The 25,876-nt window shown below is 42.6% G+C and overlaps 2 protein-coding genes across 9 annotated transcripts in view; one reads left to right on the top strand and one right to left on the bottom strand.

Annotated features, from left to right (window-relative positions):
• The window catches only part of AVEN (apoptosis and caspase activation inhibitor), a 164,419-nt gene extending 152,652 nt beyond the window's left edge, over window positions 1-11,767 (top strand). The window contains exons 3-6 of the mRNA XM_070503897.1: window positions 2,413-2,483; window positions 6,796-6,891; window positions 9,967-10,327; window positions 11,134-11,767. Of these exons, the coding sequence (XP_070359998.1) occupies window positions 2,413-2,483; window positions 6,796-6,891; window positions 9,967-10,327; window positions 11,134-11,249 (644 nt within the window). The 3' untranslated portion in view covers window positions 11,250-11,767. The remainder of the gene's footprint in view (window positions 1-2,412; window positions 2,484-6,795; window positions 6,892-9,966; window positions 10,328-11,133) is intronic.
• Window positions 11,768-11,912: 145 nt separating this feature from the next.
• The window catches only part of RYR3 (ryanodine receptor 3), a 484,911-nt gene continuing 470,947 nt past the window's right edge, over window positions 11,913-25,876 (bottom strand). For all 8 annotated transcript variants that reach the window (XM_070503827.1, XM_070503874.1, XM_070503852.1 and 5 more), the window contains 10 exons: window positions 24,625-24,667; window positions 24,023-24,150; window positions 23,572-23,632; window positions 23,086-23,232; window positions 19,568-19,702; window positions 18,218-18,374; window positions 16,826-16,890; window positions 16,299-16,399; window positions 13,740-13,791; window positions 11,913-12,743 (listed from right to left, as the gene is read on the bottom strand). In XM_070503827.1, the coding sequence (XP_070359928.1) occupies window positions 12,648-12,743; window positions 13,740-13,791; window positions 16,299-16,399; window positions 16,826-16,890; window positions 18,218-18,374; window positions 19,568-19,702; window positions 23,086-23,232; window positions 23,572-23,632; window positions 24,023-24,150; window positions 24,625-24,667 (985 nt within the window). In that variant the 3' untranslated portion in view covers window positions 11,913-12,647. The remainder of the gene's footprint in view (window positions 12,744-13,739; window positions 13,792-16,298; window positions 16,400-16,825; window positions 16,891-18,217; window positions 18,375-19,567; window positions 19,703-23,085; window positions 23,233-23,571; window positions 23,633-24,022; window positions 24,151-24,624; window positions 24,668-25,876) is intronic.

Raw genomic sequence — 25,876 nt, 5'->3', positions numbered from 1 at the left:
GTAGAAATGGCAGAGCAATGAACTGGAAGGGGCCTGGGCCACCATACCAGCCTTTGACCAACTAAGTCTCGACTTCATTTAGTTGTCAGAGATAGAACCTTTCATCTTGTTTAAGCCATAATTTTTCAGGTCTTTGTTACATGCAGCCAGCCCTGATCCTAAGTGACACATTGTTTTACTACAGAGCAGTTCCAACATCTTATAACTTCCTTGTTCATCTGAGGATTGATCTTTATATTCACTTATTTATTTAGCTTTGCCTAATTATTTACTCTTCGAGTTCTGTGCCAGGGTTTGATGTTGGCCTTGTTTCTGAAAATAATTGAGAAATTTTATTAGATTATCTACAGTGGTACAGGTTAACACAGAATATTCACCAACTATTTTGGGGAAAACAGCAAGATTCTAAATTCTAGAATGTCAGCATCATCCTTCTCTCATAAAGCCTAGAACCTTTTTGTGGTACCTGAGTATGTTTGGCTTTTCCTTCAACATAATCCATGCGGATGGGGAAGCAACTTTTTAGGGGAGTTGGAAGATAGGCACATCCCATTATGTAGTGCTCAATGTGGATATTTGATGCTCAGGAGCTTTTGGGGCCCCACACCTGGTGAGAAAGCTAATTATAAGTCCCTGTTGAGCAGGAGGAGAGATTTTTCTTACCTCTTGTTCTTTTGGCTCAATCTAATTTTTTTTATTAATCCCTGTAGTGGCTTGTATAGTCTTCTTCACAAAAGACAAAATGTTAGCTGTTACTTTGTTTTAGGGTAAATATCGAAGTGCTTGACCTCTGCATCTAGACAGGCTCATCCATGGAAGCTAGAAATTCGGGGTGGCAAGGATTTTTTATGTCCTATAGGCTGAGCTATGAATCATCTCTGGATAGATCTGTCAGCCTGTGGACTCAGGATCCACCTTGACCTTCCAAATATGCCATCTCTCATAGATGAGGATAGAGAAATTCGGAGAAAAGAAAGTGTACATTTCATTTGCTATAGCAGCCATTGTGGTGACTATTGGGACATACTCTTTTCTATGAAGATTGTGAGCTTATCAACCTACAGAGTTCGTTTCTGACTTCCCAGGGACATGGTGTCCTCGTTGAGGGCATATTCTCAGGGCTGTAGGGAAGTAAAGGAAGGTGATCGTGATAAACAAGAGCCAGGAAAATGGAGCTTAAAATGCAGCGCTCATGCAGAACTAGTGATACATTCCTCCTGCACTCCTGAACTTCTATATTATAAACGATCTTATGATTGCACAGATTACTATAATGTATAGTCAGCACAAGATAACAGTAATGCAAATAAGGCATTTATATGTATTATTTATTTATTTTTAGTAAGGTTACAATTTATAATATTATATAAATTTCAGGCGTACATCACTATATTTCGACTTCTGTATGGACTACCTCATATTCACCACCAAAAGTCTAGTTTCCAGCCATCTTTATTTTTAGTGAGTCTGAATAGGATATGAATGGGTAGACATCTTCCAGACAAGGGGGAAGGACTGAAAAAGAAATGAGGATAGGGTGGGGTTAAAAGCATGTTTGGAATGTGAAAAGAGGCTGACTCTGGAGCAGAAAGTCTGAACAAATAGGAAGTAAACATGGGTTAATGAGGTAGGACCACATTTTGGAGGATCCTGAAAAGTAGGCAGAGAAATAATTCTTCATTTATAAGTTAGCTGTTCTTAATGCAAATAATTGGATAAGTACACATTTACAAAATAAACCTTGCCTCAAAGCTTGCTGCATAGGATCATCTTTCATGCTTGTTTATGTTGATCTTACATGTTCATTTTCCTTTATTCCAGGAGCTCAGAGCCATGCACCATGATTCACGTTAACTAATCTACTGCACATCTTTTGAGTTTTATTTTGCATTTGACATTCTAACCAGATGATTTTTGGAGTAATGGTTGAAGTTACTAACCTCACTTCAAAGAGATATTTTAAGTCTCTCATATTGTGGATCAGCCTAGAACTGCTTTCCTTCAATTCTGTTCTTCTCCTCCCTCTTCTGCTTTGCCCACCCCCAAAATCATAACTGTAAGTTGCCTTGCATACGTTAAGCAGATGAGATGAAAATATGCTAAATTTGGGTAGATGGCTGTGTTTGCAGGCCTGAGAAGTTTAGCTGTCTCTCAAGAGGCATGTAGGGTGGTGGCTTGCTGAGAGTTGAGTGAAACAATGAATGAAGTTGCCAACAATATTCCCAAGTGGCCAACCATGCACAGATTGCTGTGTAAGGATGTGGAAGCCAGGACCCTCTGTTGAATGATATCACTGAATTCAGAACGGTTAGCTCTTCAGCAATGGCAGTTTATTCCAAAAGGGAAATTGAGAGAGCTGAGTGTTTTCCTTTGGCTTTTGAATAAAATTGTATGTTTTTCTCCTCTTCCTAGGGGACTCCTTCGCACAGTTCCGGTTTGCCGAGGAGAAAGAGTGGGATGCTGAAGCTTCATGTCCAAAACAGGTGAGATGAAGCTTTATCTTGACTGTAGATTGGCTCATCTCAAAGCTGAAGACTAACACCTTTTACATTATTATTGAGATAGAATCTTCATGTAGAAGAGAGTCTAGTAATTCGTGTATAGTTTAGTCTCAGTTGTCTAAATTGTTCAGGAAATTTTCAAGGAGCTTAAATTATACAGGTCCTTGAAGCTAGAGTTCACCTTTATACATGGCCATCTGTGTGAATTATTTATATAGACTAGGTTACCAGGTAGAAAGTTTATAGTCATGATGTTGGATGAATTACTTTGTCATTTGGTCTTCCCTCTTTTCTCTTGCTGTGAAAATTCTCCTTCGGGTTAGAAATTAGTTTTTTTCTCCCACACTGCTTTTGGTATTAGGTGAGAAAATCCTTAACTTTATAGCTTTAAATAACTCTTCTATAATTAGGAGGATAAAGCTATAAAATAAGAACAAACGTCATAGAAGTCTTTCAGTGAATCCGTAAAGCCCAAACACTTCATTTGCTTTGTGTTCATGCCATTTCTTCCCAAGAAGTTCTCAGTATTTTTCAAGCAGGGTTTCACTGATTCTTTCCGTATGAGAGATGACAAGTATTCTTACCCTTTAACAATGTGCAGAGAATTAGTGGAGGCTTGTCACATGTTCCCTGACTCCGGGGCTAGAGCATGCTGTCTGATACGATGATTAGACAGTCTGCCCACAGCTTGAGACAGGTGGCTGAGCAAGAGAACCGAATCCCAAAGCTAAGGCACCTCCTCCCCATTCTGCTACCCGCTCAGGACACACACTGTAGGTGACTCATTTTATCTCTAGGCTGGTGTTCTGTTCAGTTGTTTGGGATGGACATTGACTGATTATACAGACCAACAGGAGGGAAGTTGTAAAATGACTGCCTGCCACTTTACAAACAGTATGTATTATAATATGGAAAAAGCTAGGAATTAAAAATATTTGTCTTTACTTGAGTCTGTCTGGGCATATACCTGAGGTACAGTTTAGAAAGCCAAACAACTCACATTTCAACTGCTTTTGAACCATGTTTGGCTATCAGAGAATATTTCATTTATCCTGAGAGTTTCAAATAATTCCAAGGTTCTTCTTTCATCAAAACGCTGAGCACTTATTATTTACTAGATATTTTATTGTAAAGATGCAGCTTATTCAAAGACGAATAAGACAGAGTCTAGGCTTGGTCATTGCCCTGGGCCTCTCACCTTAGCACAGTGGCTGACATATAGTAGGTGATCAGTAAATACTTACATAATAAATGAAAAAGAATGCAACATAAAATAAGTGGTGTAATAAGCGAATTAACATAATACTGTGGACAGCTACTTTGGGCTGAAAGTGATTAAGCACAGTACCATGGGAAAAAGATCATTTGAATGGGCCTTGGTGGATGACTGTGGTTCTGGTGGTCCTGTCGAGAGCAGCAATAGGAGAAGGTTGAGGAGATCGGAAAGGCCAGGCTGCGTCAGAGTGGGGGGTGTGGCTGGAGTGTCATATTCCCAGAGGACGGGGCTTCAAGGGTGGGTCTGGGCCAGTTAATACCAGCAGCTTGATCTTCACTTTCTTCAGGGGACAGTTTAGCATGTGGGTAAGAACTCAGACTTTGGAGAGAGAAACCTGAGTGTGAATCCTAGTTCTACGAGTTGGCATACTTCTTTCCTTCTCTTGTTTTCTCATCTGTAAAATGGAACTACTAATAAAATATAACTTGGAGTTGTAAAGAGGATTAAATTCAATAGTAAGTAAAGGCCCTTTAGTGCAGTTCCTGACACCTATGAAACACTCAGGATTAGCTCTTATTACTACTATTATTTGTTAACAAAAGTTTTGTTTAGCAAGAAAGTGGAAATGGCTAGATTTGGCCTCAGCAATATTGGGAAGTAGGGATTAGAGCGATGAGAGACTGGAGGTAAGGAAACTAGTTAGGAGGGTATTACGTTGGGTGAACAGAAAGGAACGAGGGCCTGACAGTGTGCTGCAGTGAGAGGGGAAGATGGTTTCCTGATAGATGGGTCTTCAGCAGAAGATGAGGTAGATTGTGTCACTGACCAGATCTAGGTCAAAAAAGGACAAGAAAGATTTGCGGTGGCACTAAGCTTTCTAGCTTGATGACGAGGTGAGTGGTGAGGCCACTAATGGAGGATACAGGAGAGAAGGCAGTAGGGTGTCCTGGCACTGCAGGTCAGGCTGTGCACTCCAGCTGCGACTGACCATCACAGTTGGCCAGGTGCAGATGGAGCCTGGGCTCTCCAGGCAAAAATAGCCCATCAGTTATTTTAAAACATGTAGCAAAAAGCTGAGTCATGGTTATGATTCCAATTAAGCCGATAGTTAAGTTCACACTTTACTATTACAAGCAATTCAGTTCAGATCACTTTATATCTAAGGCCTTCAGCTTTAGCTCTTTAGGGGAAAACTGGTGATGAGAAAAGGAGAGTCTTCTCACAAAGTGGCATGTGACGGGGATTCTAGGCTCTGGGACTCCTGCAAGGAAATGAGGAGAAGTCACTATCACTGTGGTGGTTTGAAGTATCTCAACAGCATCCTGGAGGAGGTGCAATGTCACCTGGGCCTTGGATGATGGGTGGGAATTAGAAATATGGGAGAAGGAGACATTCCAGTAGCAGACACAGCCAAACACCCGTCATTCAGGACGTGGCTCATGAGCACAGCCTGGCTGGTCCCCAGGTCTTTGTGCAACCTCACAGACTTTTCGTTGTTTACCTTGTGGTCATTTTGCACATGATGCAAAAGAGGGCAGAGGAAGTTTGGACACTTCCACCCAGACCCCAGCATGTCTCAAGGGTCCTTCTCTACAGCTAAGAGAGCAGAAGGTGAATGGTTGGGGGGCATCACAGAGGGAAAGTTCTTACTCTTTTATGGGCTGAAAGAAGGGGCTACACGTATGACTTTGCAGACACCTTGGCGGTGGAAAGAGTGAGATTTCCAGTTTGTAGTGTGGTGACTTACCCGTGTGTTAAGCAATCAGGATCACACTTTTCTAGTAGATTGAGAAAGTTTCTCCAATCAAAGACTTGAAATGCTGGTCTTGACCACAGCACTTATCGGTGAGCGCAGGACTGAGGGAAGGCCTGGACACATACTGAATTTTCCACTTTCTTATCAGGACTTTGTTACCCTCCATCCAGTTCCCTAAATACACTATTTCTTTTCGATATAAGTTCCTTTTTTTCCAGGGCAAGGGCCACCTCTGGTGCTGCCAATGTTGCTTACATAAGAGCCAGCCATCTCTGGGAAATTTCAGAAGGGCGATTGAAAAGCCACATTCTTTCTTTCGATCTCCATATACTGCTGTTGGGGGTATTAGGGTGACAGTAGGTCTGGATTTAGTACTGGGACTCTTCTTGAGCGCACCAGGAATGACTCTCCATCTCCCAGCTACCGAGACAGTCCTGCAGGGGAGTCGAGATTAGACTAGATGATGCCTGGGTTTTCATCTCACTTGAAGCCAATGATTATAGGATAAGACGTGGTTCTATCTGGGCCTGTGACAGTCCTTTGTAGACGAGGTGGTTGGTGGTGCTGGCCTCTAATGTGAAGTCACTGTAACCACATTTTAGTTTTCCTTCCTTCTCTTGAGTGGCCAGGGCACTGAAAAGCAGCTATTATACTGCTATGAAGCCATGTGATAATCTGGAATGTTTTCTCAAATACTGTCAATTTGTGAGGTCATTGCATGGATATGACTTGACTTGTATGAATGGGACAGGAGTCAAAGGAAGTTTTCAGTATTGGCCTCATAAGGAGTACTGCCCTCTAGAGGGTAAGTTTCTGTCCTCTGCTTTCTGGTTGGAAGAGAAGCATATACCGCATGGGCTCCTTCGGTGACGCCCGTCAGCCCCATCTTGCTGCCTGGAGAGCTCTTCCCTCCTCTCCCAAAGACTGGCCATCTGAATTTGAGGGAGGGGTCCACTTAGATTACATTAAATGCTTCTTTTTCTTTCAGTTTCCTAGTAATTCCAAGATTGTCCCCCGTTTCCAGGTTACCGTGCAGGCTTGATGTGGAGGTGATCACAGCCCTGCAGCTGTTCTGACAGCGTGAGCTGTGACTCAAGAACATGGTTTTGGTTTTGGTTTTGCTCATCTTAGTGCAGAGATGATAGAAAGTATAACCACATCAAGTGTGATTTATGATCTGACTCTCAGCTAAAAGTAACTCCAATGGATGATTTATTTACAGTTACTTCCGATCATCTTCTGCTTTTTTATTTCTAAAAGGCCATATGTAATCATCACCTGACATACACATATATATATATATATATTTTTTTTTTTAATAGAATTCAGCATTTTACGTGGACTGCGAGTCACTGGTTCGAGCCCTTCAAGAACTGCCTATCTCACTCCGACTCAATGTTGCTGCTGAATTGGTCCAGGTAAAAACCCTGACAGCATCCTCAAGTTGGTGTGGATTAGGGTAGGAGAAGAAAAATATCCCTCTGCTGATGTCTCAGACAGCTTTTCCTTTCGTAGAGCTGAGAGTTTTGTAGCAGGTAGCATTTTGTCAAGTTTTAAGGGAGGATGAAATAATTTTTTAAAGTGTTTATCTTTACATTTTCTATTTGAAACATTTTAAAGGCCCCACTGTATTAGAATTCATTGTAATGCAAAAGTATAAAGTCTGGCTGGTGTTTTACTTAAAATATTTCCGTGCCAGGCTCTGTGTTAGGCATAAGGATATGGTAGTGAGTAGACAGACACGGTTCCTGCCCTCAGGGAGCTTAATCTATTGGGAAAGATAAGCATTCATCAGATTATCAAATTGTGATAAGTCCTGTGAAGGAAAAGTACAGGGTACAATAGTGAACCTGATCAAGTTTGGCAGGATGAGGAATGGCTTTCCTGAGGAAGTGACGGAGAAGCTGAGATCCAAGGTGCAAGAACATTTGAGTTGAAATTTAAAGCAGAGTGACCCACTCAGATCTACATTAACAAGAATATAATAAAGAACATTCTGGCTATAGACTGCGAGTGGGCTATGGGATTGGGGTGGACGTGTTTATTGGTAAATCTGCACTTGCACACACATGCAAGAAGAGAGTAGATGAGAGAAGCAAATTAGGATGCTGCTGCTGGGTCCAGGTAAGTAATACTATAGTTCAGCCTCGGGTAATGATGGGAGAGATGGCAGAGAATTGGACTTTACCAAGAGGTGCTTCAAAAGTAAAATTAACAGGACGTGGTGAAATACTGGAAATGGAGAGAGGGCAGGCAAAGAATTATTCTAGGTTTTCCAGCTTGTGCAACTCAGGGGTAGGTAGAATCAGGAGGGAGAGGTTTGGACCTTATGAGTTTGTGGCTCTGAGAAACAAAGTGGAAATGTTATTCAGTTGGATATAGAAATTTATCATTTGGAATTAAGGGCTAGAAATATAAATTTGGGAGGAATCAGTGTAAGATGGCAACTAATGATTTGACGAAGAGAGGAGAAGGCTCAAGGACTATACTATAAGGAACTTCGAAATTTAATTGCGGTTCAGGCCAGCCCAGTGGCACAGCAGTTAAGTTCACATGTTCTGCTTTGGCGGCCTGGGGTTCACCGGTTCAGATCTCAGGTGCGGACCTACATACTGCTTGTTAAGCCAAGCTGTGGCAGGCATCCCACATATAAAGTACAGGAAGATGGGCACAGATGTTAGCTCAGGGCCAGTCTTCCTCAGCAAAAAGAGGAGGATTGGCAGCAGATGTTAGCTCAGGGCTAATCTTCCTCAAAAAAACCCCAAATTTAATTGCGGTTCAATTGAATTTTTTAAAAAAGTGAAACCCTGGGCAGTACTAATTTTAAATAGAATCCCAGCAGTTACACTGATCAGCTTCGTTCTGCAGCATAATGTGATGCTAGGCTTGAGGATAGCCATAAATTTGTTACCCACCCAAGTGTTGTTTCCATTGCACTTACTAGTCTCAAATTGAGGTCAGCAAGTAAAATTGAGGGCTGGAGGATAGTTAGAGGCCAGGCAGAGAAGAAGAGAGGATGGCATTTGCCTGTGATGGGGAATCATGCTGGGGCTGCTTTAGGGGTGTTTGGGGGTGTCCTAGTGATTGGGAGAGTGCTGCTTTTCCTGCTGGGTGTCCAGAGATGGTCGGAGTTCTGACATGCATAATTTGGCCCCTCACAATGTGAATGGTTAACAGAACACATCAGGGAAACAGCGAGGTGAAGCTGATGGGGCCCCAGGACTCAGGAGAGAAACAGGAGTGTTGTGAGCATTCAGAAGTGAAGGATGTTGTGTCAGTGGCCAGCCCTCAAGTAAAGGTATAAAATAATTGCAGTAACTCTGAAATCCTAGCTAAATAGCTTTAAAAGCCACACTCCCAACCCCCACCCCATGATGTAGAGCAATTATTCTCAACTGTGTTTTCACATTAGAATCACCTGGGGAGTTAAAAAAAGAAAAACAATGCCAGACACCCAGTCCAAACCAACTAAATGATTCCAGGGTTAGAACAGAGGACCACATCCTGGCTTTGCCATGCAACTGACAATGATGGATGAATATTTAAGTTTTTGTGTAAAGTCACACTGTCTTAAAATTCCTGAGGAGTCATTAACAAACTGGGTCTGCTCAGCATGCTGAAATGTACAAATAAAGGGGCAATGCTCCAATGGTAGCTGAACCTCATTCTGAACCTACCCCCTCTGACACCAGGCTAGTCACCCGGCGCCTCCCTCCAAAACAGTGGTTCTTAGCCTTAGTCCCACATTTCAGTCACCTGGGAGTTTTTTAACTTTTATTAAATTATGACATACAGAAAAAGTACACGCATAAGTATTTATAACCGTGAAATCAGCTTCCAGATCAAGAATCAATATTGCCAGCCCCCAGAAGCCACCCCCCACCACTAGCCAGTCACTACTTCCTTAAAACCACTATCCTGACTTCTAATACTAAAGATTAGCTTTGTCTGTTTTTGGACTTCTTACAGATGTAATCAGATAGGATGTTTTCTTTCGTGTCTGGCATGTTTTACTCAAATAATGTTACTAAGAGTCATTCTTTGTTTTCTTCCTGGCGAATTTGCCCCTTCACCTTTGTATTCATGCATTTAGGTATAGTGAACAGATCTGATTGGCTAATCACTCCTCGGCGGCTTTTAGATGTTTAAGTCTCATCACAGATTGAAGCATACATTCAAGTAGACCTATGGTACTGTCAGTTCTCAGGCCACGAATAGGAAGACATGGCCTTTTTGATTTCACCTCTGAGTTAGCACAGAGCTGAGGAGGGTAGAGTGGGAGGCACCGCCCTCTTAGGTTCCAGTGAAGTCTCCCACATTTACCCTAAATCAATAAGGAAGGGTGCTGGGCAAGGCCGGAAAGGGTTTGTGAACTTCCGGTCGGAACTGAGTTTCCTATGACGCACAGTTTGATGGCTTCCTTAGCTTTTGTTTCCGCTTCAGCAACTGTGGCAGGACTCCTGTTTAACTCAGTTATTATAAATCTCTTTCAGACCGCCCTTCCGTTAGAGCTTCCTCAGGTGAAACCAAAGAGAAATGATGAAGGCAAGGGACTAGGGATGCAGTTAAAAGGGCCCTTGGGGCCTGGAGGAAAGGGGTCCATCCCAGAGCTGAAACCCGCTACTGCTGGCTGCCCCATGTACCTGGGTAACGACAGCCCGAGGCCGGGGCCCTCTAAGGTTTCTCAGAAACCCGCCTCCCCACTGCCGTCAGCAGCAGACCACTTGGAAGAAGAACTGGATCTGCTGCTTAATTTAGACGCGCCTGTAAGAGAGAGAGAGAACATGCTACCAGACCAGATATTTCAGGACCTGGAACCCAAGAAAGAAGGGGAAGTGGCCCAAGAAGAAAAAGGTATGGCTTTCATTTTAGTCCCTATCCATCTTCTTGATTCTGGTGTCTGTGTGAGAACAGCCCCACCTGCGTCACATCCATACCCATCTCCATCAGTGTCTGACATCGATCTGGGCTTGTCCACTGACATCTATTTCTGTGCTCACCCCTCCGCTTCCCCCTGAACTGACCTTTCTGACAACATGCCTCTCACTCTATATACTGGGCTTCCAAAGCTGCTACCTGCCTGATTGCACTATTAAACCGGGGGCAGCAAATGGAACTTGTGCTAATAAAAAGGCATTAAGATCCTTGCAGTCCCCAGCTGTGCAGCAGCAGACCTTTTAATCGACTGTCTGAACAGGCCAGTTAACCAGCTCTCCATACTTCTTGCTCGCTATTTCGATTTTTTTTTTTTTTTTCAAAAGAAGAAACTTTCATTTGTGCATGTTCTGCGAGATGGTGGCCCATCTGATATGGAGAGGCATAGGGTGACTGCCCCATCCACACACCATATTCTAGAATCTTTAATGACTTTCCAGGATTGCTGCAACAGGAAAAAGAAAGCTGAGCTCTTAGTCGTTTTAAAGAAACTAGTGAACTGTGAAATTCAACTTCAGAATAAATTGAAGAGCAAATCTCTACCCCATTAATTTGTTTAGATATTATTGTATCTTCTTAGGTAGTAGGAGCAATAATAGAATGTTTCCCCTTGTAAGTAAAGTAAAGTAATAATTAGGGCTGAATTATATCATGGAACGAACCCCAGGGAAGCTTTAACCCTCAATTTTGGGACAAAGTTGTTAACATTGCTTTTATTTCCCCAGTTCCTGAAAAAGCATCTGTGATGGAAGAAAAGAATGTGGAATCTGAGCAACCAAGTACATCAAAACATGTTACTGAGGAAGAGCTTGAAGACTGGTTGGACAGCATGATTTCCTAACAAAAAAGAAAAGAAAAAGAGACAGAGAGAAAGAAAATGAAAAAAGTGCCTGACGCAATTTTTGGTTGCCTTGCAAGTAAGGGCAGGCCCAAGGCTGTCCTTCAGGAACAGCTGGTTTATGAGCATGCCCCAAGCCACTGTGTTCCATCTCGCTTACCGCAGTAAACGCCTACCTCTGTGTTCAACGGCGACATCCAAAGTAATACATTTAAGAGGCTTGTCGCATTTGTTCTCTGGCTTAGTAATCTAATAGATTCCTTGAGGGCAGGGGATGTTCTGGCCCTCATTTCCAACCTCCTTCCTCTCAATGTTTGTTTACAACATAGCAGGTGCGGCTGCTGAGCATAGAAGCAGGCAGCAAGGCATGCAGTTGGCCAAAATAAAAACAAACGCTGGTCTATGGTTTTTTTCTTTCTTGTGTGGGGTTTTAGGCTGTCTCATGTCCCTTTTCCCAGAAGACACAGAGTGATGGTAGACTCATCCAGAAGTGGTGCATTAAAAAAAGGCCAAACCATGAATTGGTGTGTATTACTTTATTGCAGTGGGCACTTCATTTTATTTAAGGAGGTTCATCTAAACACAGCAGCTCCACTACTTACAAGGGACCATGAAGCATTACTCAATTTGGCATAAGATTGAGATTTTTCTGAATTTTCAGTACAGTACTTTTCTTCTAATAACAGCAGTTGATAAGCTGTTACTGAAAAAAATTATATGAATAACCTTCAAGTGCAGTTTCATAAAGTAAGACAGAAGATCAACACAACTACTTAATGGAACTGTCCATCTGAAACATAAAAAACTTGCATAGCTATATCTAAAGAGGTTTTAAGGCACTTAATCGATATTTCGGTGTCGACAAAGTGGTGGTTTTTCTCTATTTCTTTAACTGCTTAAAGCTTTTCAAGCTGATTCTGGATACGTTCACTAGCACGTACCATGGGAAAAATTAGACTGCAGTTAAAACGATTTTTTGTAGCTCAGACCATGAGTCACTAGTGGGATGCTGTCATGTGACATTCAAGTGTTGTTTAAAATTTCAGGTACTATGCATTCAAGAATTCATACTTCTCTCACCCTTTCCCTAAAGATGCCATCCTGGCAAACCAGTTAGAACTGAAAAACTTGAAGGCATTCAAACTGGAGCTTCCTTGATTCTTTCTTTGCCATCCTTTGTTTGTTCTTTTGACGTTTTGACAGGTTATCTGCCACAGTGTACATCCATTAGGTACAAAAAGCCAAATCAATTCCAAAATATCAGATTTTTAAACAAACGCTTTCTTGTAAGGGAGGCAGTTAGAAAATGTCACATTTCAAATATGTTGCAGAACTGTAAAAGAAGGGTTTTATTTCACTGGAAGTTGACTGCCCAGAATGGTGGAGCTCTTTCATTCAGATTTATCCAAGCTGATCTTCATATTGTTTCCGGAAGCAGTCACCAGCTGGGAAGAAATCCCAACACCGTTCTTGGTACATCTTCCAGACGTAGGATTCCTGAAATAATGGGAACAAAGGGTACTTCATTTTAAATCACAGTAAGTTAAACCCAGTTTATTTTTACTCTATATGAGTCCCTTTAGGAATACTGATGTGGATTTATGAGGCCCAACTGGCACATTCTTTCTTGTTTTGTCCCAGCCCAGGCTATTTTCGGAGCAAGAAGTCATTCCTCCCTCTTTCTGACCATCATTCCTCTCACTCCAATAAAAAACCCCCAAACATTGAAACCAACTTGATGATTGCCACTAAAAATACTTCAATATTTATCAGCAGGCTGATTCCCTGTCATCTGGAAGGGGTAGAAGGCAGAAGAATGGGTGATGAGGGAACACTGAGTGCCAGCTTAGGCAGATGCCTGAAGAGCCAAAGCCAGATCTGGAAACCAGCTGCCTCTCTCATAAGTGTTTGAGCTGTGAAGTTTTCCTACAAATCCAATCATGTTTGAGTATTTGATAACCTACCTTTTCCTCCCTTGTTCTCAATCTTTACATTTCCTTTTCATACTTAATCACAGACTCCCTTTTGACACATACTTTCACTCATACACCCACACCTCCCCGTTCCCCATGTCACCCACACAAGGTCGTTGGCTTTCTTATGCTGTTTCTCTCTCCCCATTTTACTCTGATTCTCCAGCTCTTTGTTACAGCCACCCACTCAGCTGCTCATTGTCATTTTTTCTATAATGTTCCCCCCACCTCCAGCTATTCGACTCTGAAGCAGTAACCGTAAGTGTTTAGAAAATGTCAGTGTTGGTTGGGAAGGACAACCAGGAGGTCTTTTGGAATAGATTAGAGTTGCCTTAGAATTTTGGCTTCTGAAGGCACAAAGAGATGGTGGAATAATGCAGAAAGCAGTGGGAAAATGCATGCAAGAGATGGATGGGGTCATCTGTCTATTTCAGATAGCCTCTGCTCTCGTGAGTCTCGGGACTTAGGAAAGCTCTTACAGGGGGCTATGATTCCTAATTAAAGACGTTTTATTTCTCACCTGACCCGTGTGCTCTGTTTCATCTTTATTAATCAAATACATCAGGAAGAACCTGGAACCAGGAAAAAAGTATAATAAATGAGAAAAAGTATTAGATACTTTGGTTAGGAAACCTAAGTTCATTTAGTCAAGTGAACTGGAGAGAGGGTTTAAATATGTTGCTTAGCATCATTCTGTCCACTCAGCCTTTCAGAATTGGGGAAATGTGGCATAATGACACAAACCATTATTGTCTAATAATAATGTACTTTAATCTCAAAATTAGCCTTTTTGGGGCTGGCCCTGTGGCCCAGTGGTTAAGTTCACACGCTCTGCTTCAGCAGCCCAGGATGTCGCTGGTTCGGATCCTGGGCACGGACGTGGCACTGCTCGTCAGGCCACGCTGAGGCGGCTTCCCACATAGTACAACCAGAGGCACTCACAACTAGAATAGACAACTATGTACTGGGGGGCTTTGGGGAGAAGAAGAAAAAAAAAAGATTGGCAACAGATGTTGCTCAGGTGCCAATCTTTAAAAAAAAAAAAAAAAAAGCCTTTTTGTGAGGAAAGATCCTTTTCACTGTCCCCACTGAGGACGCATTTTGGCTACTATTTTATTGTTTTAAAAAATCTTAATCTAAGCAATAAAATGGTAACCCAGACTCTTCACATGCAATTTTTGGTAGGCCAACTTAGAAGAATGCAGAATTGAAATTATGTGTGTCTCTCAAAGATGTGTCATGAAAAAGGTAGAAAGTATTTAATCTCATTAAGTTGCTCGGATTGTTCCAGAAGTATTGTTTTTGTTATAGACATCTGGGAAAAAGTTTTGTTTTTATTATAGACAACTGGAAAATGCCAGTGTAGTTTCACTTGCTCTGACCGTGTTGTGTGACTGAGTTTTGAGTCTGTTTGTCTGGAATACACAAGTATCCCAGGGGGCTGGACCTGCTCTCTGGGCTTGCATTACGTGATCTCAGAGACAACTTCCAAAGGAACCAGTCTCATGTGCTTCAGGAAAAGCACTGTGAGGCTGGTGGTAAGGAAGAGAAAGTCGTTAGAAATAACATCTTTCTGAGGGTAGAGAGAACCTGAGCCCCACTGAGTTCTCTCAGGGTATTATGTTTATAGCTTCAGGTCGTGGCCCACAGTAGAGGCATAAATATATAAATTTCCTTCCTCCCTTTTCCTTGATTAAGACTAAGAAAGAAGGCATGGCCAATATCTTTATCATGTTTGAGATTCAGGCATGTGGGACATTCCTTTCCTAGGACATTTACTTGACAAAGCATCATATTTTTGGGTGGAGTTTCAAACATTGATAAGATGGGTTCTCTTCCCTCAAGCTGGCTGCAAGAGGGGCACAGAGACAGAAAATAGACCGTTATAATACAGAGTGCTGTGGGAAGATGCGGGAGGGGGTCCCCCCGACAGATAACATCACAGCACCCTTCCACTCCTGTATTCACTGGTCCTGACATATGGCCATGTGCTCACCTTTTATGGAAGCACATCCATCCTGATCACCTCCATTGAGATGCAAAGTCACTTAAGAAGAATTAACAATGAATACTCATGACTTGAGGAAGGGTGTGCTAAAGTTGTTTTCTAAAAACTTGTGGTGTTGTCTTCAAAAACTCATATTCTAGCAAAAAGATACATCTTTGCTACTTCTCTTTGACAATAACACCTTTCCCAATGGCTAGGCCTGTTCCATGCTAAGGAAAGAGCAGGATTTTCTAAACAATAACATGTAGGTGGGGGGGAGGGTACAGAACAAAGCCCACCAGGTTTCTTTTCTTTTCTTGAAAATGATCACTGACAGAAGCTGAAATGTCAAGTAATCTATATTCTCTATACATTCTGTGTAAGTTTCATAGGCAGTCCATGGCACATAATAGACTGAATAACTTGTTCTTGAGTGAATGCTTTACCTTAGAAAAAGTGAAATATTTATTTTTTGCCTAGTGGGTGCCAGGCATTAAGTCCTGGGATGGAGCAGTGTGAAAACACACGCATCAAACATACTCCACTCTCCTGGAGCTTACGTACAACTAGCAGAGGACGGACATGATGAGGCCTGAAAATTGACCACGGAATCCAGCAACATGCAGGTCACTGGCCACCTTGACAAGCAAATGTGACATGGTGGGAAGGAAGGACTGACTGGAATGGGTTCAACGGGGAATGGGAAGAGAAAAACTGGTGACAGGGAGCATGGACACTTTTCCAGTTTTCCTGGAAGGGAACGAAAGAAGCAGGGCAAAGGTGGGGCCACAGACATTTGTCTTTGTGTAGGATTGAAAAAATAACATTTGTATGGTGATGGGGAAAATCCAGTAGAGAAAGAGAAATTGTTGGAGTCATGTGACCTTGAGAAGGGATGGGACTGAATCCCAGGCTGAGGACAAAGAGACGGCTCCTGGAAACTCCTCAAAGATTTTTGCTAAGAGCCTCTACTTTTTCAGAGAAATAGGAGGAAGTGACATCAGCAGGGAGGTGAACCATATGACTTAACTGTTTATTTTACTCCACCACTCCTTCCCCTGCCCCATCACCTTGTTGACCAAGAATACTCACAAATAGTTGGCTAAGTTGTGCTCTTGTAAGGTATGTGTTTCAAAACCATGAGGGGTCGTGTCAAAGTAGTCATTGCCAATCCCACAGATGAAACATTTAGTCTAAGAAAAATAACAGAGGCAGTAAAGGCATCAGTAGGCATGACAGTACAGGCAGGTGGAAAGACAGTGACAATCTCTGATTGAAATGAGACACTGAAAAATACTTCTCTTTAATGCTTTTGGCTATTAGTCATCTCCTCCATAGTGCCACATACCTAGCTCCTCGCTAGCTGAGGATACTGCTCCCACCCAAGCATGGACCTGGGGGAGACAACAGGCTGGCAGGCCGGGGAGGGGTATGGAAGATTACAGAGCAGAAGAAATGCTAGAGCTAGTAGATAGGCACAGAGAAGAGGACAGGCATGGAAAACAAGCTTTGTTGGTAATTTTGCCGAGGGCTGGCCCTAAGCAATGGCAGAACCTACTGTTTAAAAGATCCATGTGCTGTGAGATACAAAAATAGAGTTGGAATTAGTAGAACATTACCTCCATATCTTCTCTCACTTGTTCCTGCTGGTCTCTTAGCTCTCCAAAAGCATCAATAATAAGACCTGGAATTTTAAATACAAAGACAGATAAAGTATTTTAATTTTTTTGATGGGGAAGATTGGCCCTGAGCTAACCCTGTTGCCCATCTTCCTCTTTTTGCTTAAGGAAGATGGTCCCTGAGCTAACATCTGTACCAATCTCCCTCTGCTTTGTATGTGGGATGCCACTACAGCATGACTCGATGAGCAGTGTGTATGTCCATGCCTGGGATCCGAACCCGCAAACCCGGCGCCCTGAAAGTGGAGCATGGGCACTTAGCCACTATGCCATCAGGCCAGCCCCACAAAGACAGATAAGTATTTTAAATAATCTGTTTAGTGGTTCAGGGTAGAGGCCACTTCGTTTTGTAAAAATGTGAATCAAGCTAAACTATTCAGTTCAAGAAAAATCAGAAAAAATACTTGTGTTTTCAAATGCTGCATCCTGGCTCACCATTTGTCATTGTTCCTCTGAATCCACCTTTCTGCAATATTCAGTGCTAAGCACTCACTCCTCCTTGACACTTTGCTCTGCTCTAGTCCCTCCTTGTTGTACTCTTGTGCTTGGTCACTCCTTTTCAGTCTTCCTTAGGGACACCTCCTCTTCTCCCGGCCCCTTAGGCACTGAAGTGTGTCAGGGTTCCTCTTCAGTTTCTTTGCTTCTCTTTCTGGGAAATCTCCTCCACACCCACATCTTTGACTACCACCACCACTGATGGATCCCAATTCTATTGTTTATTTTTGTATTTATTTATATTTATTTTATTTGTACTTATTATATTTATTATTTCTCTCCTATTCCATTCCTGACTCGTCTCTTGAAAGACCTATTACAGTTAATTGCTTATTAGCCCTCAACACCTGCACGTCTTATGGGTACCTCAACTTGGCATGACTCAAACTAAAATTCCTGACAAGCTATTGACTAAAATATCAGTACCCCTCCCCCAAAAGAAGACAAAACATGTCACACTCTCATAGCTCCTCCCTTTGTTCCTTCCCCACCCCAGTGCCTGGGAATGATAAGGGCAGGAATCATGAGGCTGTGGGGCTAGACTAGCCCCAGGAGACATCTAGAAGCAGAATAGAAGGAAGTGATCAATTCAGAGTGGGGAATGGAAGGAGGCGGATGCTCTGTAAGGATTCAAGTTTCTTGTTATCAGTGCCTGGGTATATCTTTGGCTTTGTATACAGCCAAGCCCTGATATATAGTAGATGCTCAATAAATGTTGAATTAACAAGTAAATGAATGTACAAATCTCTTTATATAAAAGAAGTCACAGATGCAGAAAGGTAAAGAGAACTAGATTTATTAAGCCCTGTTCATACTTAACATAAATGGCAACCATACCTTGAATGATGGCTAGCAAGATGACAATGACAAAGAAGAAGAAGGTAATGTCAAAGACAATGCGGTACATTTCATAAGGATCGCCAGCAGGGTCTTCAATTTCATCGCCAATGCCACCTCCAGCTCTCACTCCCACATACATGTGGAATAGGTAACACTAGAGAAGAAAATAATGGCAATTCAGGTAAAAGTTGCAGAGTTTTATTGTTTTTAACAAGATGGGTCAGTTCATGTAATTAGATGAAAGAATGACAGCCTTAAGGCAGAAGAAGCAATATTCATGCTGCTAACTGTTGTCCTCCACAAGCAAGAAGGCAGTCCAACAACTGGGAAATCAAAAGCCGGGGCAGCATGGAGACGGGTGCTGGTCACACTGGTCTGGTAGTAACTGTAGTGTTGCCATCTCATTGGGTGCTGGCCCCAAGAAAGTGTAAGGAGAGTTTCTAACCAAGAAGTAGTATCCATTGTCTAGAGAAATGATCACAGGCTGGGGCAGTGCACTGTCACCTGTCCCTGACACACGTTTTTTTCTTGAAATCTGGTCATTAGAAAGTTTGAGAGATGCTACTGCGGCTGTGCTGGCTCACCCTGGCCTATGCTATTCTTTCCCATGAGGGGCTGGCCTGACGGGAGCCCCCTGACCCGATCCTGCTGCTATGTTTTTCAGACCAAGTTGGCTGTTTCTGAAAGAACCCTTGCTCGCTTGCTGAAATAAATTGAACACCAAACTCATGGGACTTTGCTCCCAGCTCTCAGAGACAAAGAAACAAAACTTGACTTCCATAAAATTTAGATACAGGTCCATTCACGTTTATTTATTTATTTACTTTTCTGAAGATTGGCACCTGAGCTAACATCTGTTGCCAATCTCCCTTTTGTTTTTCTTCTTTTCCCCAAAGCCCCCCGGTATATAGTTGTATATTTTAGTTGTATGTCCCCCTAGTTGTGCTATGTGGGACGCCACCTCAGCATGGCCTGATGAGCAGTGCCATGTCCACACCCAGGATCCAAACTGGTGAAATCCTGGACCGCTGAAGTGGAGTGCATGAACTTAACCACTCGGCCACGGGGCTGGTCCCCCTTCACATTTAGATACAGGTAATTCACATCTTTACCACAAACAAAGGTAGATGAATGATGACCTTCTGCACTGCGCTTCTGTTTCCACCTGGGCTTAGACAAGTGATCATGAACTCTATTTCCATCACTTTTGTCTTTCCAGACACTTCTCCCTCTTGGACGAAACATCTCTATTCTGCTCTGTAACTCTACCCCTCTCACTTAATTCTCCAGACCACTCACAGCCCTTCTTTCCCACTGAGGAGGGGTGGCCCCACAGTGGGCTCTCACCGTCATCATGTCATCACACTTCATATCCGGCTCATCGTCGTCTTCGCTTTTGTTGTAGAACTTGCGGAAGAAGTTGAAAGCCACCACGGTGTAGAGATAAACCACCACAGCCAGGAGACCGACAGTCAGAACCAGCTGGAGTGGGAGGGGAGAGAAAAGGAGAAAGAGGTGGGTCTTCATCTTGAAAGGTTCTCAGGAGATTCCAAGAAAACAGAGAGGAAAGGCGAGGCCGAGTGAGGGGAGCAGAGGGGAAAGCCATCCTGCAAGTGAGGAAGGACAGATGAGAGCAGAAAGACAGGCTACTGCGAGGAGACAGTGACGGTGAGTGTTACGGACCAGTGTGTCCCCGCACATGCGTATGCTGAGCCCTAACCCTCAGCACCTGGGAATGTGACTGCATTTGGAGACAGGCATTTAAGGAGGTGATTACATTAAAATGAGGCGTTCAGGGCGGGTCCTACTCCAATGTAACTGGTGTTCTTGTAGGAAGAGAAGATCAGGACACAGAGATGTCAGACGGCTGCACGCACAGAGGGCCGCCAGGTACAAGCCCAGGAGAGAGGCCTCAGAGGAAACCACGCCTGCCTGCCTGCCTGCACCTTGATCTTGGACTTCTAGCCTCCAGAACTGAGAGGAAATAAATGTCTGTTGTTCGAGCCACCCAGTCTGTGGTAGTGTGGTATGGCAGCTGGAGCAGGCTAATAGCTGGGGTATTGGCTGGCCTGTGTGAACTACAAAGGGATGTAAGGATCGAATAACGAAGATGCTCGGAGGAGGGTCACCTTGTTTCTTGTAGAGACCAGCAGTGACCTGAGGCTGCCTGAGGCGGCTTCCACTCTAACACGGCTTCTAAAGAAGCCACCTTCTTTGGACTGGTGGGTGTCCCTACATTACACTTTTTCATAAATAACCACGAACTGGATAATTGTCACAGCTTTGAAGTTGCCCTAAGAATTATTTATGATGGTTGAGCCAAGTGACATTCTTCATAACCAAGAAATTTGCCTAGGACCTTTGCAAAGGTCACAGGGCATGTTTATTTCCTGGCTTTAAGAGGTACCAAAAGTGAGGAGCACCTGGGACCTGCTCCTCTGGCCTGTATGAGGGACCAGGTGTGGAGCTGGAGCTACGAAGGTTGACAAGATAAAACCTCTGATCTCGAGGGGATACACAAAAGGGGGAGGGCATGATGCCCAGACAAGTACCAGAGGAGGCATCTTCAGCCACTTCTTGAACAATGAATAGTAACTTGCCAAACCTTGGAGAGCAGACTTCACAGAAAGCAGATGGTTTTAGAAAGAGAGGAAGAACCGGGGCTTTGCACCAAGGAAGAAATAGGCTAGTTCTGCCACTTAGCAGCTGTGTGGTCTTGGGTGAGACTCTTAGCCTCTCTGAGCCTCAGTTCTCTTATCTGTCAAGTGAGTACAACATCTACCTTACAAGGTAGCTGTGAGCCTGTCACAGAACCTGGCACGTGGCACAAGCTGGGCACATGTTTTTTTACAGTCTTGCCAGAGTATTCAGCAAGCCCATATAAGAAATTCATTGTTTAAACTTTCTGTTTAAGGCACAGTTTCGTGTAATGCCATTAAACCAAATCAATAAAAACTGAAGTTTCAATATCTGAGGAAAGGGGAAGAAAATGATTCTAAAAGAATTGTAGAACTGGTATTCTACAGAAGACACCTTGGGAAACATTGCCTTTATAGATTAAACTCCCCAAGACACACATGGAAAGACACACAGTGCCCCTTCTCCCGGGAACCTATTAGGAAGCATTTAATACTCTCTAAGAAAACATCTATATCACAGGTTGTTATTACCTCCCCAAACTTTAGTTTCTTGTAGGTGACAGCAAACTTCTATCTCTAGCCTTCCTCCATTCTTTTTATCATCAACCAAAACAAGAGACATTGACAGTTGCTACTACCAGAAGCCTAGAAGAAATAAGCCACCCAAACACTTGATGATCTAGTACCTTTCATTTCAGAACAATTAAAGGTCAACTTGACTTTTTTTTTTGGTTAGAATCTTTATTTTTTAAGGTGTACAACATGATGACTTCATATATGTATACATTATAAAATGATCACCACTGTCAAGTGAATTAACATATCCATCACCTCACAGAGGTACTGTTTCCGTGTGTGTGTGGTGAGAATACTTAAGGTCTACTCTCATAGCAAATTTCAAGCATATGATACAGTATTTTTAACCATAATAACCATGCTTTACACTAGACCTCCAGAATTTATTAATCTTATAACTGAAAGTTTGTACTCTTTGACCAACACTCTGTATTTCCCCCACCCCTCAGCCTCTGGTAACTACCATTCTACTCTTTGGTTCTATGAGTTTAACATATAGTTAACATAGTTCCACATATAAGTGAGATCACAGAGTATTGTCTTTCTGTGTTTCGCTCATTTCACTTAACATAATGCCCTCAAGGTCCATCCATCTTGTTACAAATGGCAGGATTTTCTTCTTTTTTATGGCCGAATAATATTCCATTGTATGTATATACCACATTTTCTTTATCTATTCATCCACTGATGGACACTTAGGTTTTTTCAATATCTTGGCTATTGTGGATAATGCTGCAATGAACACGAGAGTGCAGATACCTCTTTGAAATACTGATTTCATTTCCTTTGGATAGATACCCAGAAATGGGATTGCTGGATCATATGGCAATTCTATATTTAATTTTTTGAGGAACCTCCATACTGTTTTCCATAATGACTGTACCAACCTGGGCACATCTGAACTTCCTTCTTTTCTCCTCCTATACAAAGGTTTAGAGTTGTGAGGGAACATGGAATCGCACTTAATGAGGAATGAAATGCTAAGGAGTTTGAATTTGTTGACAGAAGGAGCCATTAGAGGATTTTAATCAAGGGATGACCCTGACAATATTATAAAAGATAGACTGGATATTGATGAGATTGGATATAGCAATGACTATATAGATATACAGAAAGATGTATATAGACATACACACACATGGATATGTGCGTGTTTGTGTGTGTGTGTATACAGCTATATATATGCCTACGTATATACACATATAGCTGTATATGTGTGTTTATATGTGTGTATGTGTGGTCTGAGTCACTGGTTCTTAATTGGAAGCACATGTCAGAAGAACCTGGGGAGTCTTCTAACTACATATGCCCACTTGCTAACCCCGAGGGAGTGTATCAGATCCATGGAGGAAGGGGTAAACCTGAAAAAGGTTTCCAAAGTGATTCTGACATGTTCATCACCTCCCTCCCTTCCCCTCTTCCCTGGTTGGTCTAAATGTTAAGGGTTTCTGAATCAAGGTCCTATGCCTCTTAAGTGATGGCTGCAATTTTGCAAAAACAATCACTATTACATAGTCTAAGAGTTTGGCCAAGGGAGGTGTATTATCCACTATGACACACACCTTCCTGTCACACACTAGTACACTACCTGTTTTTTTTTTCTATCCACATCTAGGTCTGCCCTATTCTACATCAGTATAAACCCAATACCTGTTTGCCGTTGTGGGTCACAGATGACAGAATAGTCCTCAGTGTTTTGAAGCCCATTGCAATATCCAGCAGATGAGCAGCGAAGAAGAAGTTGTTGTAGTGGCCCAGGACTGACATGGTTGTGTACCAGGCAAGGTAGAGAAAGGACTGTGGAAATGGAAGGAATTTAGCAACTTTTCAGGCATTCATGCCTCGTGACGTTCTCATTAAACCATTTGTTCTTATCTTTGGGGACAGAGTGAGGATAGAGGGTATTTAGGTGCTAAGGGGATGTGAACTGACCTCAGAATTGCCAAGTGAAACCCCATCTGCCTCACACTATTGCACAAGAGAGAAGTAATCCCCCAGCCCCTTTAAGGCCCTCCGTCTTTGATAAGCAATCCCTGCATCTTTCAGGGCATCCTTCCTGGCTTGTTTACCTGTGGCATCTAATGACATCCCTGACCCCGGGGGTGCAGAATCTTGTTTTTCAGATGCCATACTTACATTGTCAGTAAAAACAACTCCTAGCTTCCAGATATGGTACTTCATGTCGATGGAACTTAGCCTAAAGGGGAACAAATAATTTCAAAACTTGTAAGTGTCAAGATTTAGTTAAGTGTTTAATAAGGGGAAAAAATTAAATTTTTTCTCTTAGGTTTGATAATGTAAATACAGCTCTGAGCTTTATCAAGTTGTATGTGTTCTCCGTGAGACCAACAATGTTAGAATGGCACATCCTAAAATTTTAATTAGTCTTTCTCTTGATAGGCCTTTAAATTTCCTAAAGCAGTGCTCTCCCAATATGTTAGAACCTAGAAGAAACACCTCAGCCAGCCCAGAGCCTGAGAGAACCAAGACAGGATGGCGATTTTTCCCTCTTGGACACCGAAGGGGGCTAGAAAAATGAAAGATCCACTTTAGCTAGACTTTGGATTTTAACTCCTAAGCTCAGTACCATGACACCAGAGAGGCCGCCTCAGCTTTGGTCTCTTCTACTGGGCTAAAATCAAGGGCACTTTTGTCCAAACCCAGGAGTTCAGCAATGCGCTCTGCTCCGTAGAGATCTCCATACTTGTTGATCACCTAGAGCAGAGAGGATGACAGGGTGAGCTCAGGCCACGGGTCACCATCAATGTTTACTCTGGCCCCAATGACTTCAGAGCTTTGCTACACTCTGGGCTCTTTCAAGGGGTTGAGAAAGACATGAGTCAAAATGCAACAGGAAAATAAAGAGCAAAAAATAACCCCCAGAGAAAACAGAAGCAACAAAGACAATTAAGTGAAAAGTGCTTTTCAAGCTGAGATTTTTTGGAAGGGAGTAAAAAATCTAGCATGCAGAAAACAATGATTGTGTTCAGCTGTTTAAGGCAGAAGAGGATAGGCATGAAGCTGAAAACCTACAGATGTTCATCTACCCCTTCTGTGACTTACTCTTCTCGAGGAAACATCATAAAAGGAGCATCGAATTTATTCATGTTTGTATACTGAGAACTTAAAAAAAAATCTACTGCATTTCTTTGGTGGTCATGGAACTCCCCCCCCACTGATAAGGCATACCTTTCTCTTTACAAACTTGTCCCAGTAGTTATTAGGAAAAGATCTGGAAAAGAAAATGAAAAAGAGAGGTTCTCAACATCAAGGGCCAGCACATCAAGAAACTTTGTAGTTTGAGTGTCTGGACCTGTGATCTCTTTGGTTTTTGTCCTGATCATTGAAGAATTCGAGACTTGATTGAAGTTCAGAGTCACCACAGGTCTAACTGATTTATGGTTTCATGACTTTGTGTTACTTCTGGAACACTTGGAAAGCCACTCTGCACTTTCCACCTCAAAATTAAGAGCCAGGAATTATGATGACAGACCAGACAGAAGCAGAAATATGTTTCTTGATTCTTTCTTTGATCCCAGTATAACTAGAAACCAAACCCTGTAGGAACCACATGGCTTCAACCTTCATTCACTGAGTACCTACCTTATGTCAGTAGCTGGGGTACATGAAGGGACACAGCGGTGGAAAGTGCAGACAAGGTCCCTAATTCTATGATGTTTCCAGTCTGGGGATCACCTTTAATTAACGTTCATGGGGTTTTTCTTAACCAGAATGCTCTTCCACTCTATTCTGCATTCCCATGTAACTCCTGTGGGGTCGGCTTTCCTCAGGGAATTAGATCCCTCTCTCCTTTGGAGGTGATTCCCTACACCATCCCCTCCCTACCCCCCAGAGGGAACTTCTTCCTTCTGCCTGGTAGCTTGTGCCAGCTCTACTGCAAATGGTTTCTTACTGTTAAAGTCAAGAAAGAACTGTCACTTTCAGGTTTGTTGGCAAAAAACATTTAAAATACTTTGCTCCTTTCCAGAATGATTGATGCTTCCTGGGAGGGTTCCTTGGGAGGCTAGACTGCAGCCCAGGAACCTCTGTCCTTTGGTGCATGCATTCTTACTTCTGTTTTCCTTTATTTGAGTCATTCTTGTTTGCTCTGGAACACAACAGCCCCTATTCTATAGAGACCACCCCAGTGGGTGATGAAGAAGTGGGGGCCTCCCTCTGTTCATGGACCTCTCAGAAGAATAACCCTGAGCAAATGCTACCTCTCCGCCAACAGGGTGGCAATTTAAAAAACAAATTTTTTTTTTATAGTTAAAGCTATTTTTTTGTCTTAAACATCCAAATGCCACTTAAAAACAAGAACAAGTGCTGGGTTTACAGAGTAAAGTGCTAACAGATCTTATCTCTGGGGGATGGAAATAATTACTTTGACTTTCTTCTTTGTACATTTTTCTGCTACTTGATTTTTTCATGTATTGCATTT

The sequence above is a fragment of the Equus asinus genome, chromosome 2 (genome assembly GCF_041296235.1).
Source record: "Equus asinus isolate D_3611 breed Donkey chromosome 2, EquAss-T2T_v2, whole genome shotgun sequence".
Classification (NCBI taxonomy): domain Eukaryota; kingdom Metazoa; phylum Chordata; class Mammalia; order Perissodactyla; family Equidae; genus Equus; species Equus asinus.
Note: the sequence above shows the minus strand (reverse complement) of the source record. Positions and strands in the feature narration are given on the sequence as shown.